This window comes from Heptranchias perlo, chromosome 19 (assembly GCF_035084215.1).
Source record: "Heptranchias perlo isolate sHepPer1 chromosome 19, sHepPer1.hap1, whole genome shotgun sequence".
In the NCBI taxonomy this organism is placed as follows: Eukaryota; Metazoa; Chordata; class Chondrichthyes; order Hexanchiformes; family Hexanchidae; genus Heptranchias; species Heptranchias perlo.
In genome coordinates this window covers 20,567,479-20,583,106 of record NC_090343.1, presented here as the reverse complement: position 1 = coordinate 20,583,106, position 15,628 = coordinate 20,567,479, and the positions used below count along the sequence as shown (strand labels likewise).

At 38.5% G+C, this 15,628-nt stretch overlaps 1 protein-coding gene across 4 annotated transcripts in view; it reads right to left on the bottom strand.

The window, feature by feature from the left end:
• Positions 1-894: 894 nt before the first annotated feature.
• The window catches only part of plagl2 (pleiomorphic adenoma gene-like 2), a 122,439-nt gene continuing 107,705 nt past the window's right edge, over positions 895-15,628 (bottom strand). For all 4 annotated transcript variants that reach the window (XM_068000439.1, XM_068000436.1, XM_068000437.1 and 1 more), the window contains one exon: positions 895-6,461. In XM_068000439.1, the coding sequence (XP_067856540.1) occupies positions 5,204-6,461 (1,258 nt within the window). In that variant the 3' untranslated portion in view covers positions 895-5,203. The remainder of the gene's footprint in view (positions 6,462-15,628) is intronic.

Genomic DNA, 15,628 nt, shown 5'->3' with positions numbered 1-15,628 from the left:
CTAACGCTATAATGCTGTACTAATTATTTCTGCATATAATCTAAATTGGTGAGTAAAGTGTTGCTGTGTAAAGTAAGAAAGACAGATTATCAAGTGATAAACTCAATGCAACATAACAATTCATCCGTGGAATGCAGTTTATGTATTGTAATGCTGGATTAATATTCTAGGATTTTGCTAACCATTGGAATTGGGGAACTTTTCTTGCTGGTTTACATGTGGTTGCTTACCTCCCCAAGGAGAATGAGTAGGTTTTATAAGAGTCCACAAGAGGGTGATTATACATTATACAGTGCTGAGTAGTTTGAGTTTGTTTAATGATCTGCATTGACATTCTGGGTAAATATAGATCAAGAATGCAGCAAAAAAAAATCTCAATTCATTCCAAATATAGTATTAGGTCCAACTTTTTTGTGCCAATTTCTACAAAAATAAAGGTGCCAGTAAATAATTCAAGCCAGAATGGTCAACACCGGATTAATGGATCATGTGAAAAGATGATCAAAAACAGATGTTCTGCTTCAGTTATTGTGTTCTTATAATGATCTGGAAATAGATGCAATGATCTTTCTGGACGCAGCTAAAGGGGTTTTAGAACTAACAGGTGAATGGAAAGACAGGCAAACATGCAAGTCTGAACAGGTTCAGCAGTGAAGCTAGGGGTTCTATACGTACTCCGCAAAGGAAAGCTTCCAGTAGGAATCAAAAAACAAAGTTGCTTTAATTTGTTAATCTCTCTGCATGGTTTCCCTTCTCTACTAAAATTGCAAAACAAGAAGTTTTCATATTAATATTTCATGCAGCACTTTCCTCATGAAATTATGCTTTGTCTTCTCTTCAATATGTTGGAATCAGAATGAATGTAAATAATGAACATTTAGCAGTTCAAGCTCCATAGTTTAATTGTTCAAAAGTAACATGGTAGCAGTCAAAGTATAATGTACAATAAGTAAATATGTTTGCTGAAATACTTCTTTGGATCTACCAATACAAATGTCCAACAAATTCAACTGCAGCAACAGATTGCAAATGAAACCTGATAAAACACTCATGTAAAAATATGTGATTATGTTGCTCTTTACCTGAAATACATTTTGTACAAATACCAGTAGTATGTAAATAAAATGCTATATAAAAATAATGATTACCATATGCAATAAGCATCCTGTCATGACAGAATGCAGTAATTTAAAAACAAAATGCAGGAAAAAAAAATACTATTTACTACACAATGTATAAAGGACAGAAATGGACTGCAGTTTTTCCAACTGCAATAACTTTTTACTATCTATCACTAATGATCTATTGACACTTTGTGTGGAATCTATGCATTAAGTGTTTTACACATTCACTTTAGTCCTGGGTGAAGCTTGGCACGTGGAAGTTTGAGAGGAAAACCATCTTAGCAGTATTTAGTGATTTGTGAGGAAGAAAACTGTTTTCAGTCTTCGGTCATCCACTGTGGAACAATCCAGCAAGCACCAGTATGTTGATTGTGCCTCCATTCCCCAAGTTTATGCACTTCCTTTAGGAGTAGGCACATTTATTTTTTGAAAAAAATATAAAATGGGCAAATTACTTTATCTTGATCTGCTTTCATTCAGTCCTAAAATATCAGTACAAATATAGAACATGACACTTTTTACTGTAAAGAACTTTACAAAATATAGAGAAATTGTGCAACTATGGAAGCACACTGTCTATTGGCCATCTGATGTATAAATCATAGGTAAACATCTGTTAACATACAGTGAAGAGAGATGCAACTTGTACAACTCCAAATACAGTTATTAAATCTCTGAATGCTGACGCAGACATTCAGCATTAATTAAAACAATTGGAGATTCCAGCACTGAGTTAAACAAGAAAGAAAAAGATTTGAGAATAATTGTGGTTTATACATTAAGCTGATTTATACATCAGACATCCTAGGTATTAAAGTACAACACAGAGCAGCTGAATGGTAGTAATACAAAACACTGTAATGCTCTATTTTATCATAAGTAATACTAATACATCTAACAAAAATCTAATGGCACTTAATTTTATAAAAGATTCATTACCAGTTTATGGTGCTGAAGAGATACTCTCCTATAAGGGTTTCTGAAAGTGCTAGAACATAGCAAGTTAACCAGCCATAAGAGGAACTATTAGCCTTACAATGAACACAGCAATTAAAGTTAATTTAAAAATGTGTATTTGATCACTGTGCAGTTGTTCACCAGTGTGAATAAAGTTTCTATTGTCATTTTGGACTTAAACAGAAGTATATTAAGGTTAACTAGGAAATGTACGTCCACAGGTAGTACAGAGTTGCCCTCACTCATTTCCTTCGCAAACGTCCGTGATACAAACTATTTCCTTATGTTGCAGGGCAGAATGACTCAGAACAAATTAACAATTTTCCAATTGGTACCACAATAATCTACATTTTCATTTCCTCCCAAAATAGTGAATTCAAGAAATCCACTAAAATATTTAGAATAAAATGTTTAGTAATGCCACACTATAATATTGCTATAATGATTTATCTGTATTAAAAATAAACCACTCTTGGTCATGAGACCATTAGAATTCTGCAATATAGTAATTTGGTAGTGATATTAAATCAACCCCCAATTTTATAAAAATAAGCTTCTATATATTATTAAAATATATATGGTTGATGCACAAGAGGAGTTTCTAATGTATTTAGTCATGCCGAACTAGATTGTTGTGAATCAAAAGCAACAGTTTTCACTGCTGTGAATTCTGTATCAGTCAGAAATGAAGTTGTGTCCATATTCACTGTAAGGCAGGTTTGGTTTTCTCCTAGGCCTATAGCTAGAAGCATGCATGAGGTGATGTGTTGTGTCTTTGTGAGGTCCTGCTCAGAGAACTGTGAAATAAGGATTCAAATAGCTCTAAGCCTCTGGTGGCCAGAATAAGGCACTGTCAGGAGAGGCAAAAACAGTAACAGAACTAAAATCTTTACATTAAAACACAAGCATAACATAAAAATCTTTCTTTAAGAGACCCTGACTTAATATAATCAGGGTATTCTTAAATCAAACACCCTGTTCTGTATCCTTTCTAGATCTCACAGCTCCTAAATACAAGGAAAGGTACAATATTTTCAAAGTACATATTCACTACAATAAAAGTCTAGTGATACTCAATGAATTTTAAGATTACTACATCTACAAGCCAGCAATGCATTTCTTGCAGACGATGATTAAGAATTTAATTAGCTTGATGTGTTGTAACTACTTAATTTGGAGCTAAATCTTCTAAAATATGCATTATAGTATTTATACACGGATGTATATCATAATGTCTGTTCTTTTCTTGAAGATATGTTTGGGGTTTAAATGAATACACAAAAACAAAATTTAGGATTATTACTCAGATGTAAAAGGCAGGATGATTAAAATATTAGAAGCAACTGCATTATAATTAAGCCACAATATCTCCCCATTAAGCTGAGAGTTGAGAGTGTTCAGTGTTTTTTTAAAGCTGTTTTTTTAAAAAGCAAAATTAGTGTTGGAAGGAAAACTGCTTCACAAGCATTTACATACTGGCTATTATGACATTGAATTTTATTCAAAATGCTAAGTTTTAATTGTGCCACAAATCTGGAAGCAAAGAATAATTCTACAATAATAGTTTAGTAAAATAGAGACAGACTAATGTAAAAATGTGCATCAAGCTAACTTTGATCAAATGGCTATGATTATTTTTGTGCATGTATGTACCTTTGTTATAAACTAACGTTCAAGTCTACCTTGTCTTAAGCTATTCCTCTTTCAACATTGTTTGCCAATGTTACCTTTAGTGAGCAATGCATTTACAGTACTTGCAGGGAACACAAACAGGGTGTTCCTGAGCTGAGCGCTCAACATTGTCACGGAGGTGCTTAATCTGTACCCTAGATAAATCAGCAGCAAAATTTAAAACTGCTGATTTTTCAACATGTTGCAACATTTAAGCTTTGCTGTAAATGAGCTACTGTTAACGTTCAAAAACTGTCATAAGCAGATTGCTGTATGGGTTCTAAGTGCCAGCTCTGCACAACACAGTAAGATAATAGTTTATTAATGTATCAACCATGGGTTGAAGTGATCGATCATAAATAGGTGATATTTACCCTCAAGAAATATTACTTAATAAGAAAAATGAAGCAGCTGCATTACCTTTGCTATTAAAAAAATAAAGAGGGTTCAATTCTGGTAAGATGAAAACTTTCGTACACTCTAGTATGACAAACATAGCTATAACAGAAAGAAATATAAGGTTAGAAATTACTGTTGGTAATATTTGCAGCTTAAAGTGTCCATAGCAAATTCTTCTGTCCTCTATTTTAACCTGTATTGACCAGTTTATTTAAAATGTGTTAATGCCTCCATTAAAATAACAGAGAGAAAAGTCATACGATGTTAAGCATTTGCCTACTGATATTACCAACAGTAATTTCTAGGCTATAGCTCTTTAATTGATTAAGCAGGGTCAGTACTTCTTTGCATATATTAACTTCTCACAGAATATCTGAATTTTTAGGAAACTAAGATATTTTAACAATGAAATAAGCCAATACTTTATTATCAAGAGGGCAAGTGACTGTGCACAACTCACATTGCAGGCACAATCTAAGTCGGTTTCACTGTGTAGCTTTTGCTTCACAGAGACACTCTAACCTTTGTGTGTGACAAAATATTTTTAAAAGCACAATTTGGACAGACACCTAAGCAAGATCGACAAAGCAGAGATTAATACACGTTGCATAATGCCATAATAACTATATTGATTATTTTTTTCCCATCCTTCACTAATTTTTCCCTGTAATTCTGTTTCAGACATTTAGCTCATGAAGTAACTTCTCAATTGTAACAGGTCTCCATGTATGTTAAAAACATTTGAAGCATGTAGCTGTCTGGGGAGTAATTTTCACATTAAAACTCATCCACTTCTCACAGAGTTCTGATATGTTCAGCCCTCATGTGGATTTGTATCCATGTTAGAGTGTAGAAAGCAAAAGGCTCAATGTTTGTATATGCCTTGTCAGTTGCTAATAGATTAAAAAAAACCTCCATATTATGGATTAAAACTGAATAACGGAAATTGCCTTCTTCAAAGCTTTAGCTTCCCTTGAGTTCTAGAAAGCTTTGTGCGCTTCAGTAAATTCCACTCCAAGCACAGATTATTGAACAAAAGATCGAACAGCAGTTCACTGGAATGCCTGGTGGAAACGTGGCAATGTTGTTGTGCTCAGACTGGTGGTAAACACCGGAGACAATGGATGAAGAGGCCCAAGGCTCAGGCCATTTCCAGATCCTTGGGAGTCCTGCAGCTGAGGCTGAAGAGAGGTAAGTGAGGACTGAGGCTCACTTTGCGCATAGCCCATTACCAGCCCCCCTGCTGAAACAGTTGGATTGTACGTAGGGTGGTTCAGTGGTAAGAAGCTCAGCAAATGTGAAAAGTCCATGTTTGCTGTACAGAGGGATTCAGTAATTATAGCAGGGCTTTTGGAAAGCAAATGTTCACCAGAAATGTCATCCAGAGGCCCAGTTTGCGAATCTAAGCCTACTTTAGCTGGTGAAGACTGAGATTCATGCGATGAGAGTGGCAAACTGCTGTGCAAGTCCATTAAGTAACTTTCCATCTCAATTTTTGTTGGCTTCTCAGGCAAGCCAGTGGCATATGAGGTAGATCCAAGCTGATATTTTGAAGGGGGTTGAGGAGGTGCTGAATGAATTGAGGATGGGGACTCCATTTGACAACCCATTCCCATTGCTAGAGAACTAGCAACCAGACTATGTGATGATCCTGAATTTGTCATAGCTTGAATGTGTGGACTGTACATGCTCATTGGCAAACTAGTAAATGGCTTACCTACTGCCTCCTTAGAAGCCATGCACATCATTGGACTAAGTTCTTCCTTCACTGTTATGGGTGGACTGGAGTGAAGCAGACCCATCATATCGGATGGTTCAGTCTTAATTTTCAACAATTCCTGTGAATGACTCTTCTTCATATGTCTTGTCAGGTGGTCCTTTCTGCCAAATCTCTGAGCACAATACTGACAAAGGAAGTCTTTCCTGCCTGTGTGGACTACCATGTGTCTCCGAACATCTTTCCGAGTGTAGAACCGTCGGTCACAGTGGTCACACTGATGCTTCTTCTCTTTAACTCCACTTGACGACTTGCCTGAATGTGTTTTCAGGTGCTCAAGCAGAACCTCTGTGCTCTCAAATGTCTGAAGGCACACTTTGCAGGTCAGGTCACCACTGGTGGCAGCGTGCAGCGCTAGGTGGCGCTTGTAGCCCAGCTTGGTGTTGTAGTTTTTGCCACATTCTTCGCACTTGAACGCTTCTTTATTTGGATCATGTGTCTGAAGGTGATTCTTCAAATGGTCTTTCCGGTGGAACATTTTTTCACAGTAGGTGCACTTATGTGTTTTTTGTGGTGAATGTGTGGCCATGTGCCTAAATAAAATAATAGTGAAAACAATCAGGACTATGCACATTTCCCAAGCTAGTTCAAAATTAGAAATAATTAATGGTGGCATCACATTAGATAGTTTTACTGCTGATTACAAATAAGTGTAAACTTAGTATTTAATCTCAATTACTTTTCTTAGGTTCATTAAAAGCAATCCTTTCAAGTTAGGAGCATAAAAAGATAATTTATATTCTTAGTGACATTTTTAAATAATACAAAATTCAGTGCAAATATATGCCAACTTATTGTAAGCAAAAATATATAATGCAGCTTTTGAATTGTTACAAGAAAATGTAAAAGATTAGAGAAAGAATTCAACATTTTGAAATTAAAATGGAAAGCAGCATTGCATACTTGAGTATACAAAATTATACTTTCCATCTCTGAAATCAAATGCTTTTTGTTAACTATGATTTTTTTTTCTGGAGGAAATGATGGAAACGTTATAAAGAACTGAAATATAGAACAAAAAACAGAACAGCAGAAAAGAAAACCTTATAAACCTAATCGCAACTCGACAAAGTAAGTTGATGTTTGTCAACAGTTGCATGCATCACAAAATTGGAATTTAGGCTACTAGTTTCAAAACAGCAATTTGGAAAACACAGGAATAGGTAGCCATGCAGAGCGAGGCAAAGGATGCCTACAATATTGAAGATAGCAAAGGAAGTGTAAACAGGGATCATTGGATACAACAAGTGTATAGCGTTAGGGCCCTTGGGATGGCTGAATAATTATCCTATAGACTTAGACATATGACATGCCAAGGCATTTGGGTTGTCAAGCTGCATTTCCAAGGCCCAAATACCAACCAGATTTGTCTGCTGTTGTAGATAACCATTATTTCACATTCCAGGTTTCACTATGCTCTGACTGATAGTTTTCTCTGTGCCAATTTTCTCTGCCAATTTTGTTCTTCCTTATCCTCTCCTGAAGTTCTTGACTTTTTCTTCCACAGGCACTGATTGCCCTCCGTCATCTCCCCAAGTGACCATTATACATGCGCGAGCCTTGACAATGACTGAGCATCACAGCTGAGCCAGACTCAGTTATCGCTTAATGTCTACACATGCGTACTTCCAGCAGGAGTTGCTGGATAATGACCAAGATTAAGAATTTTACTGATTACCCTCCAACTCAGTCAAGGAGGCCAATTTGTAGCACCTTTACCTCCATCCCAGTGAGATTGGCTAACTCAGCACAGACTGGGGTCAAATTTGGATTCTTCTTGATCTGAATAGCTTAGCTGCTCACTGGATAAACTCACTGAATCATTAGGGAGAGCCTTCAATAGATGTTTTGTGATGGTGGTTCCAACTCTGTTTCCCTACCACCATAAAGACAACTAACACTCTCAAATGCAAGAAAACAAGGAATTGAATGGTCACAAGGGAGGCAAGAAAGGAATGTGTACCTTGTGGAAGGACTTATTCAAAAGCAAACATCCTGAATTAGAAATAAATAGGGAGCAGTCCCCAAATTAAGTCAGTCAATCAGTAGTTGACTGGCTCTCAAGACCACCAATGCACAAGCTTTTTGTCTTTGCGGGTCACATAGGTGCATACCATGTAGCCTTCACGGCTATCTATAAAGTTCAAATCAATGTTCCCATTAATTTGTATAAATCTTAAGATATGGATGCTAACTGGTCTCAATTTGGGATTTATCCAGTAATGAGGCAACAGCACAAAGAACAGCTCTTTCTAAGCCTCCAGGCCCGCAAAATGCAAACAGGTCAAACTAGCTAGTAAGAAATATAAGCGCAAATAGAACTGAGTTGACTAAGATTTTTGTGCTGTATTGTCAGGGCCCACGGTCAACGATTTGATGTACAGTGAAACCTGTAAATTGTGGACACCTAAGGGACTGGCATCAGCTGTCCTTTTTTGTAGGTGTCCTTTTTTTCAAAATGGTCATTGTATATACTGACAGCGGCTGCAGGGAGCATTCAAACCCTGATACCAGCATGGACGAAATGGAAACCAGTGACAATCCATCGGTCATCATGATCTTCAGAGTCAGATACAGTACTTACTTTGAACATTTTAAAATGTGATGTCATAGAGTCATAGAGTTATACAGCACGGATAGAGGCCCTTCAGCCCATCGTGTCCGCGCCGGCCATCAGCCCTGTCTACTCTAATCCCATATTCCAGCATTTGGTCCGTAGCCTTGTATGCTATGGCATTTCAAGTGCTCATCCAAATGCTTCTTGAATGTTATGGAGATGCCGGTGATGGACTGGGGTTGACAATTGTAAACAATTTTACAACACCAAGTTATAGTCCAGCAATTTTATTTTAAATTCACAAGCTTTCGGAGGCTACCTCCTTCCTCAGGTGAACGGTGTGAACATCGTTCACCTGAGGAAGGAGGTAGCCTCCGAAAGCTTGTGAATTTAAAATAAAATTGCTGGACTATAACTTGGTGTTGTAAAATTGTTTACAATTCTTGAATGTTGTGAGGGTTCCTGCCTCCACAACCCTTTCAGGCAGTGAGTTCCAGACTCCAGTCAGGCTTTGTCCCATGTTTTAAGGTGTAAAAGGGGTTGGTGCATTGAAGAATGTCCGTAGTTCATAGTTTGCAAGTGTCCATGGTTTCAGAATGCCTCTTGTATCTGTTACAATGTATGTTATTTGGGACTGTCAATAAGTGTCTGCTTTTTGCAGGTGTGTGTTTTTTGGGGGGTGACTGTTTATACAGGTTTCACTGTACTTGTGCTACAACATGTTTCTATTGGGTTTATAGGCAAATGTGTGAACGTCTGACATGATTGCTGAAAAACTCCATCACTGCAAAATTAATTCATTTTTAAACTTTCATTTAAAGACAGGTAGAGAGGAAATAAATTAGGAAAATTTACTGTTTTGTGTAGCCAACATGGTGGAAATTCACAAATTTTCAAGTTGGGTTATTTCAAGTTTTCTCAATTTAGCCTGCTCAAAACCTCCATATTATAAAAACCCTTCACACAATGATCCAGGTCATTGTGAACTTTTTATCACTGCCTTGTCTACGATATCATTATGTAGTTTTGAAACATGCCATCTGTTGGTTCTATAAACTTGTAGCCTACAGAGTCTAGTAAAGTCTATTTGGAACGAGCTTAAGATATCTAAATGCTTGACTTCCAGATAATTGCTGTAGTTGTAAATGTTGATGAAGCAGATTATTTGGTCTTCATAAAATCTTCTCTTACAGAATAACCCAGCTTCAATATACCTCTGCTAACTTAATGGTTGGCTAAAAATCCTTAATATGAAATTATTCCACTGGACAGCCCCTTAGTATAATTCATTGGTTCTTAGTGAGTATAGAGGTCCTATCAGATGTCCAGTAGATATACAAACTTCATTGGTGATAATGGTCGATTGTGGATGAAAGCTGAACACATTTGTATGACATTCCTCTGTGTGCAATTCTAATAGCAGCATCAACCCATTTATTTTAAACAAGTTAACAGGTCCATTAAAATAGCAGACAGAGGAATGTCATATCAACATGTGAAGCACTTATCTGCTAAGAACGCCAACTACAATTTCTAGCCTGGTATCACCGAAGTCAGTGACAAAAAAAAGACAGCAGATTTTCTTTCTGTGCTGAACTACTTTAGTGCCTTGGGGAGTTTGACGGCTATATCTAAGTCAGCAGAGGCTACATTTGAAAGGCAGTCTACAACAATGGAGCCCAAACTCCATTCTTACAATCATTAGCAGACAGTTCTGGTCATACCAAAGAAATGCTATTCACTGCCATAGTTTGGTAAATCATTGTGGGTACATTGATTATTTATCGTTATTGCATCATCTCAATCCTCAAAGTGAGAAAGGGAGGGAGGCGGGGATCAGCTTTTAACATCAATCAACTTTCTGCAGAACAAGGGTCAGATTGATCTGAAAAGCATTTTTGTGTCAGCAAATCATTTATTATAATGATATTGCTGAAGAAAAACAATGTTACAGCGTTTCACACAACATATGGAAACAGTGGGGGCAATTTCCTCTGTGCACCTTGTGTAACAAAATCATAAACCCATTTATAAAGAACTTGTTTATGATTTTGTTACACATAGTGCAAACAGAAAACTAATGGCAACACTGAACGGATTAGAAAGCAGTCTAGAGTTTTAATTAATCAGGGATTTAGTCTGCATTTGATGGCAATTTTACTGCAAATCTAGGAGTGGGACAGGTGGCATATAGCTGCAACACAACAGTGTTACTAATAGATTTATTCAGCTATAAAAGCAGCCCAATTTGGGAGGGGAGGGTGGGCTTTAAAGATTTTCAGTAGTGTAGTCTAATCAGTCTCAATTTTCAAACAAACAATCTGTATATTGTACAGTGGCTGTCCCATTATTGTTCAGTTTCCAGGTGATTTTGTTAAGCAAAATTCGCAGTGCATTTCTATTGCTGAATAGAATATTTAATTAAATTCGAATTTCAAATCATTTCCCAACAAATTTTCTAATCTGTCAATATTCCTTCAGCAATTACTTCTGTCTAATTCCAAAAAGGCGAAGTTCACATACAGAAAACAACTCGCTCATACTACATTCCTGTATGTGCAAATGTTACACTGGCATTAACCCGTTTAAAATAAACAGGTTATGCCTGTGTAAAAACAGCCCATATAGGGAGGTAGCACAAGGCAATTAAGCATTCACATGCTAACTTTGCCAATCTGAAGTTCTTCCCCTAAATGTCCTAATCTTATAAACTGACTTTTTTCAGTGCTGGTCTATGACACAGTGAGTCCATAAGTACAGAAAAAAAATGACAAAATACTAAGTACCTGGGTCTTATCACAGTGGTATTTTACAGTAAAATCTAACTACTGATATTAACATTGTAGCATTTGGTTTCATCCCCACTATTAAAGTGAAATGGATGTAACTTAATTAAAAAGTGCATTTAATTAATTTGCAAAATTCAATTTAGAGAGGAAACCAGAACCATTCAAATCAGCTGTTTTTCTTTATAAAACTCGTATTTCTCAATTTTTCTTTGATGATTTGGGAAACTCCTATGGCAAAGCTCACAATAAGTCAGAAGATAGGGTTAGCTGACAAGGAAAGGTTTTGAAGTTTTATGATGGAAACAAGGTGCACAAGGCAGGGTTATGATACCAAGTTTTTAGAGGGAAGAATTAAATAAATAATGGAGGTGGAAGCGGGGGGGACATAAAATAAAGAAATGAGGGAGTTGAAATAGGGGGGTACAAAATAAATAAAGAAACTGAAAAGGGGGTACAACATTTTTTAAAAATCTTACTGGAAAGGGAAATCAAATAACTAATAAAGCTGGAAGAGATGCATCGAATAACAAAATAGTGGATGCAAGCGGAGGAATGAAATAAATTACTAAGAGTTGGAAGAGGATAGAATGAATTATTGGAGCTGTATTTATTCATTTTAACCTAATTACATGAAGGGGCAGGTTCGTTGGGGGAAGGTGAGTAATACTGTCTGTTTCTTTGGGGTGCTCAGAAATGGGGAGTGCTGGGGATGGTTCATTACTATAATTATGGATAGTTTTAGATCCTTGAGGAGGTGGATAGGAAGACCTTTTTCTTTTGAGTCCTGGCTTGCAAATCTAGTAAAATTGTAGTTACATATGGTTACAATCCATGTGTTAGTGAGTTCTATGTTCTCACCATTCTCTGAGTAAAGAAGTTTCCCCTGAATTTCTTATTGAATTTATCAGTGACTATCTTGTATTTATGGACCCTAGATTTGGACTCTCCACAAGTGGAAACATCCTCACTACATCTACCCTATCGAACCTTTTAATAATTTTAAAGACCTCTATCAGGTCACCTCTCAATCTTCTCTTTTCCAGAGAAAAGAGCCCCAGCCTGTTCAGTGTTTCCTGATAGTTGTTAGTTTTTGGACCGGTCAGAGATTGGGTCAGGAGGATTTCTGGAGTAAGGCTGGGGAATCCGAATGTTTTTCTTTCAATTTAGGTTTTGGGACGGAGGCCAGAAACACAATCTGCTATTTTTTCCAGCTACGGCCAGGAAATGAGAGGCAGGGTTGAGGAGTGTAGCAAGAAGGCTTCTTTTTTAAAAAAATGTTTGGGTCATTTTGATACCTGCATCTTTTCTGGGCCGAATAGCATTGGAGCGGGAGCGGTGCTCTTGTGGTGCTAGATCGGAGAGATCTAGGTGGTGGCAGTAGCTGGCAAAGAAAAAGCGGAAGGGCTAAGGAGAATGAAACAGGTATCAAAGGGGCTATATTGAGGAAAGGCACACTAGGGCTGAGAGGATTGGAGGCTGAACGGGCAGAGAACTGCAAGTGAGGAGCTTTCAGGTGTTTAAATCAGCCTTTCAGGAGGCTCTACTACAGCATTTATATTGAAGATGGTAGCAGGGAGTACAGACAGGCCGAATGCAAAAGTGAAGCTAGAACAGGGCAGCATTTATTTCAGCATGGAAGTGGGGGAGTACAGGAGCTGCAAAAGAAGCATAGTAAAAAAAATAAATTTGAATAAAGATTGCAGGGGGAAAACTAATAAATTTAAAATTATCAGCAGGACCTCAGGAGGTACCTTCAGGTTCGCAGTTCCTGGAGTTAGGAAACAGACTGAGAAGAAGCACTCCACTGCCAAAGAGGGAAGGCGTTTGTATTGAAGGTATGACATGCAACCACGATGACAGCTCCCCTCTCCATACAATATCGCTCGTATTTCCATGGTGCTGAAGTCTGGCATTTTCACCTGTGTTACACACCATTTTAGCAGACAACCAATAAACAGTAACCAAGGAAGTAAAGTGCACACAATGATCAGCACTTCCATACTCTGCTTTTCGTCTTTACATCTGTCACACAGGAGTGACTTAAGTGTGACCAATCGTCACAAAAACTCAAGGATTTTAATATATTTTAGTTGATATCTCTTCTGTTTGTAGTCATATGACAAAAGCACTCTGCAATCAACAAGCCCCATTTATGTAGCACCTTAAATCTAGATAAAACGTCCCAAGAATGTGTCGTCCAATACGATACACAATAGCCACATGTGGCAAATTGGGAATCCAGATGTGGCTAATTATATTTTTCTTTAGTAAATAAAAAATGAGTATGGGCATGTAATCTCAATACTCTCTTTTGCACAGTGTATGCATGTGTACTTTAACCATGTGCATTTGTTGGTAAAATGGTAAGACGAAAAACAGAGTATGCAAGTGCTTTTTGATGGTTGTGTGCACTTTACTTCCTTGGTTACTGTTTATTGGTTGTCTGCTAAAAAGGTGTGTAGCACAAGTGAAAATGACAGACTTCAGCACCATGGAAATAGGAGCAATATTGCATGGAGAGGGGAGCTGTTATCGTGGTCAGTTCAACCAATCAGAATAACCACTCCAGGCTAGCAGAAAAAAGCAAGTCCAGCCAATAACAAGTAGTGTGGCACCAAGGAGCCCTAGAAAAATTGAAGTTAATTGGATTCAGGGGGAAAACTCTCCAGTGGCCGGAATCTTCCCTAGCACAAAGGAAGATGGTAGTGGTTGCTGGAGGCCAATCTTCTCAGCCCCAGGACATTGCTGCAGAAGTTCCTCAGGGCAGTGTTCTAGGCCAAACCATCTTCAGCTGCTTCATCAATGACCTTCCCTCCATCATAAGGTCAGAATGGGGATGTTCGCTGATGATTGCACAGTGTTCAGTTGCATTCGCAACCCCTCAGATAATGAAGCAGTCCGTGCCCGCATGAAGCAAGACCTGGACAACATCCAGGCATGGGCTGATAAGTGGCAAGTAACATTCACGCCAGACAAGTGCCAGGCAATGACCATCTCCAAAAGAGACAGTCTAACCACCTCCCCTTGACATTACCATCACCGAATCCCCTACCATCAACATCCTGGGGGTTACCATTGACCAGAATCTTAACTGGACCAGCCATATAAATACTGTGGCTACTGGAGCAGGTCAGAGGCTGGGTATTCTGTGGCGAATAACTCACCTCCCGACTCCCCAATGCCTTTCCACCATCTACAAGGCACAAGTCAGGAGTATGATGGAATATCTCCACTTGGCACCCCATCCACTAAACATTCACTCCCTTCACCACCTACGCACTGTGGCTGCAGTGTGTACCATCCACAGGATGCACTGCAGCAACACGCCAAGGCTTCTTCAACAGCACCTCCCAAACCCGTGACCTCTACCACCTAGAAGGACGAGGGCAGCAGACACATGGGAACAACACTAACTGCACGTTCCCCTCCAAGTCACACACCATCCTGACTTGGAAATATATCGTCGTTCCTTTATCGTCGCTAGGTCAAAATCCTGGAACTCCCTTCCTAACAGCACTGTGAGAGAACCTTCACCACACGGACTGCAGCGGTTCAAGAAGGCGGCTCACCACCACCTTCTCAAGGGCAATTAGGGATGGGCAATAAATGCTGGCCTTGCCAGTGACACCCACATCCCATGAATGAATAATAAAAAGTAGGTCCAACAGGACACGTCAAGGGGCAAGCAGCCACCGACTGCGTTGTGTATGGAGAGCAGGGGCAGATTTGGTTGTGCAAGTCAACATTCTCAGCAATCTCTCTGATGAAGTTGAAATGCTGCTCGGAACTGCTGGTCAAAAACTTAGAAGCTGCACCAAGGTGTGTTGTATCTGATAAATTCATGTCAAAATTCCAAACTTTGGTGAAAGAGAAATACTGCGAAGTTTTGTTCTGAGTGGTGGTAGATGTTTGTTATGTAAATATACACGTGAAGTACATTTACCTGCATTATGTGTAAGACTTTCTACTAAAATTAGTGCATGTGACTAAAACAGTGTTGCTGTAGCCACGCCTGAGGCTAGTTAGCAATTTCTATTGAACAATACTGTCCAAGGCACTTCATAGAGGCATAATCAGACAAAATAGATGCTGATCCAATGAAGGAGCTATTAGGATAGGTGACCAAGGGTTGGTCAAACAGATAGGTTTTAAGGAGGGGCTTAAAGGAGGAGCACAGGAGGTGGAAAGTCAGAGGCATGTAGACAGAGAGATTCAGAGCATGGGGCTATAACTGCTAGAGGAACGGCTACCAAAGGTGGGGTGAAGGGAAGGGAGATGCACAAGACAGTGATGGGTGAGCAAGACTTGGTGTAGGACAGGAAATGGGCAACAGAGTTTTGAATGAGCTGGGGTT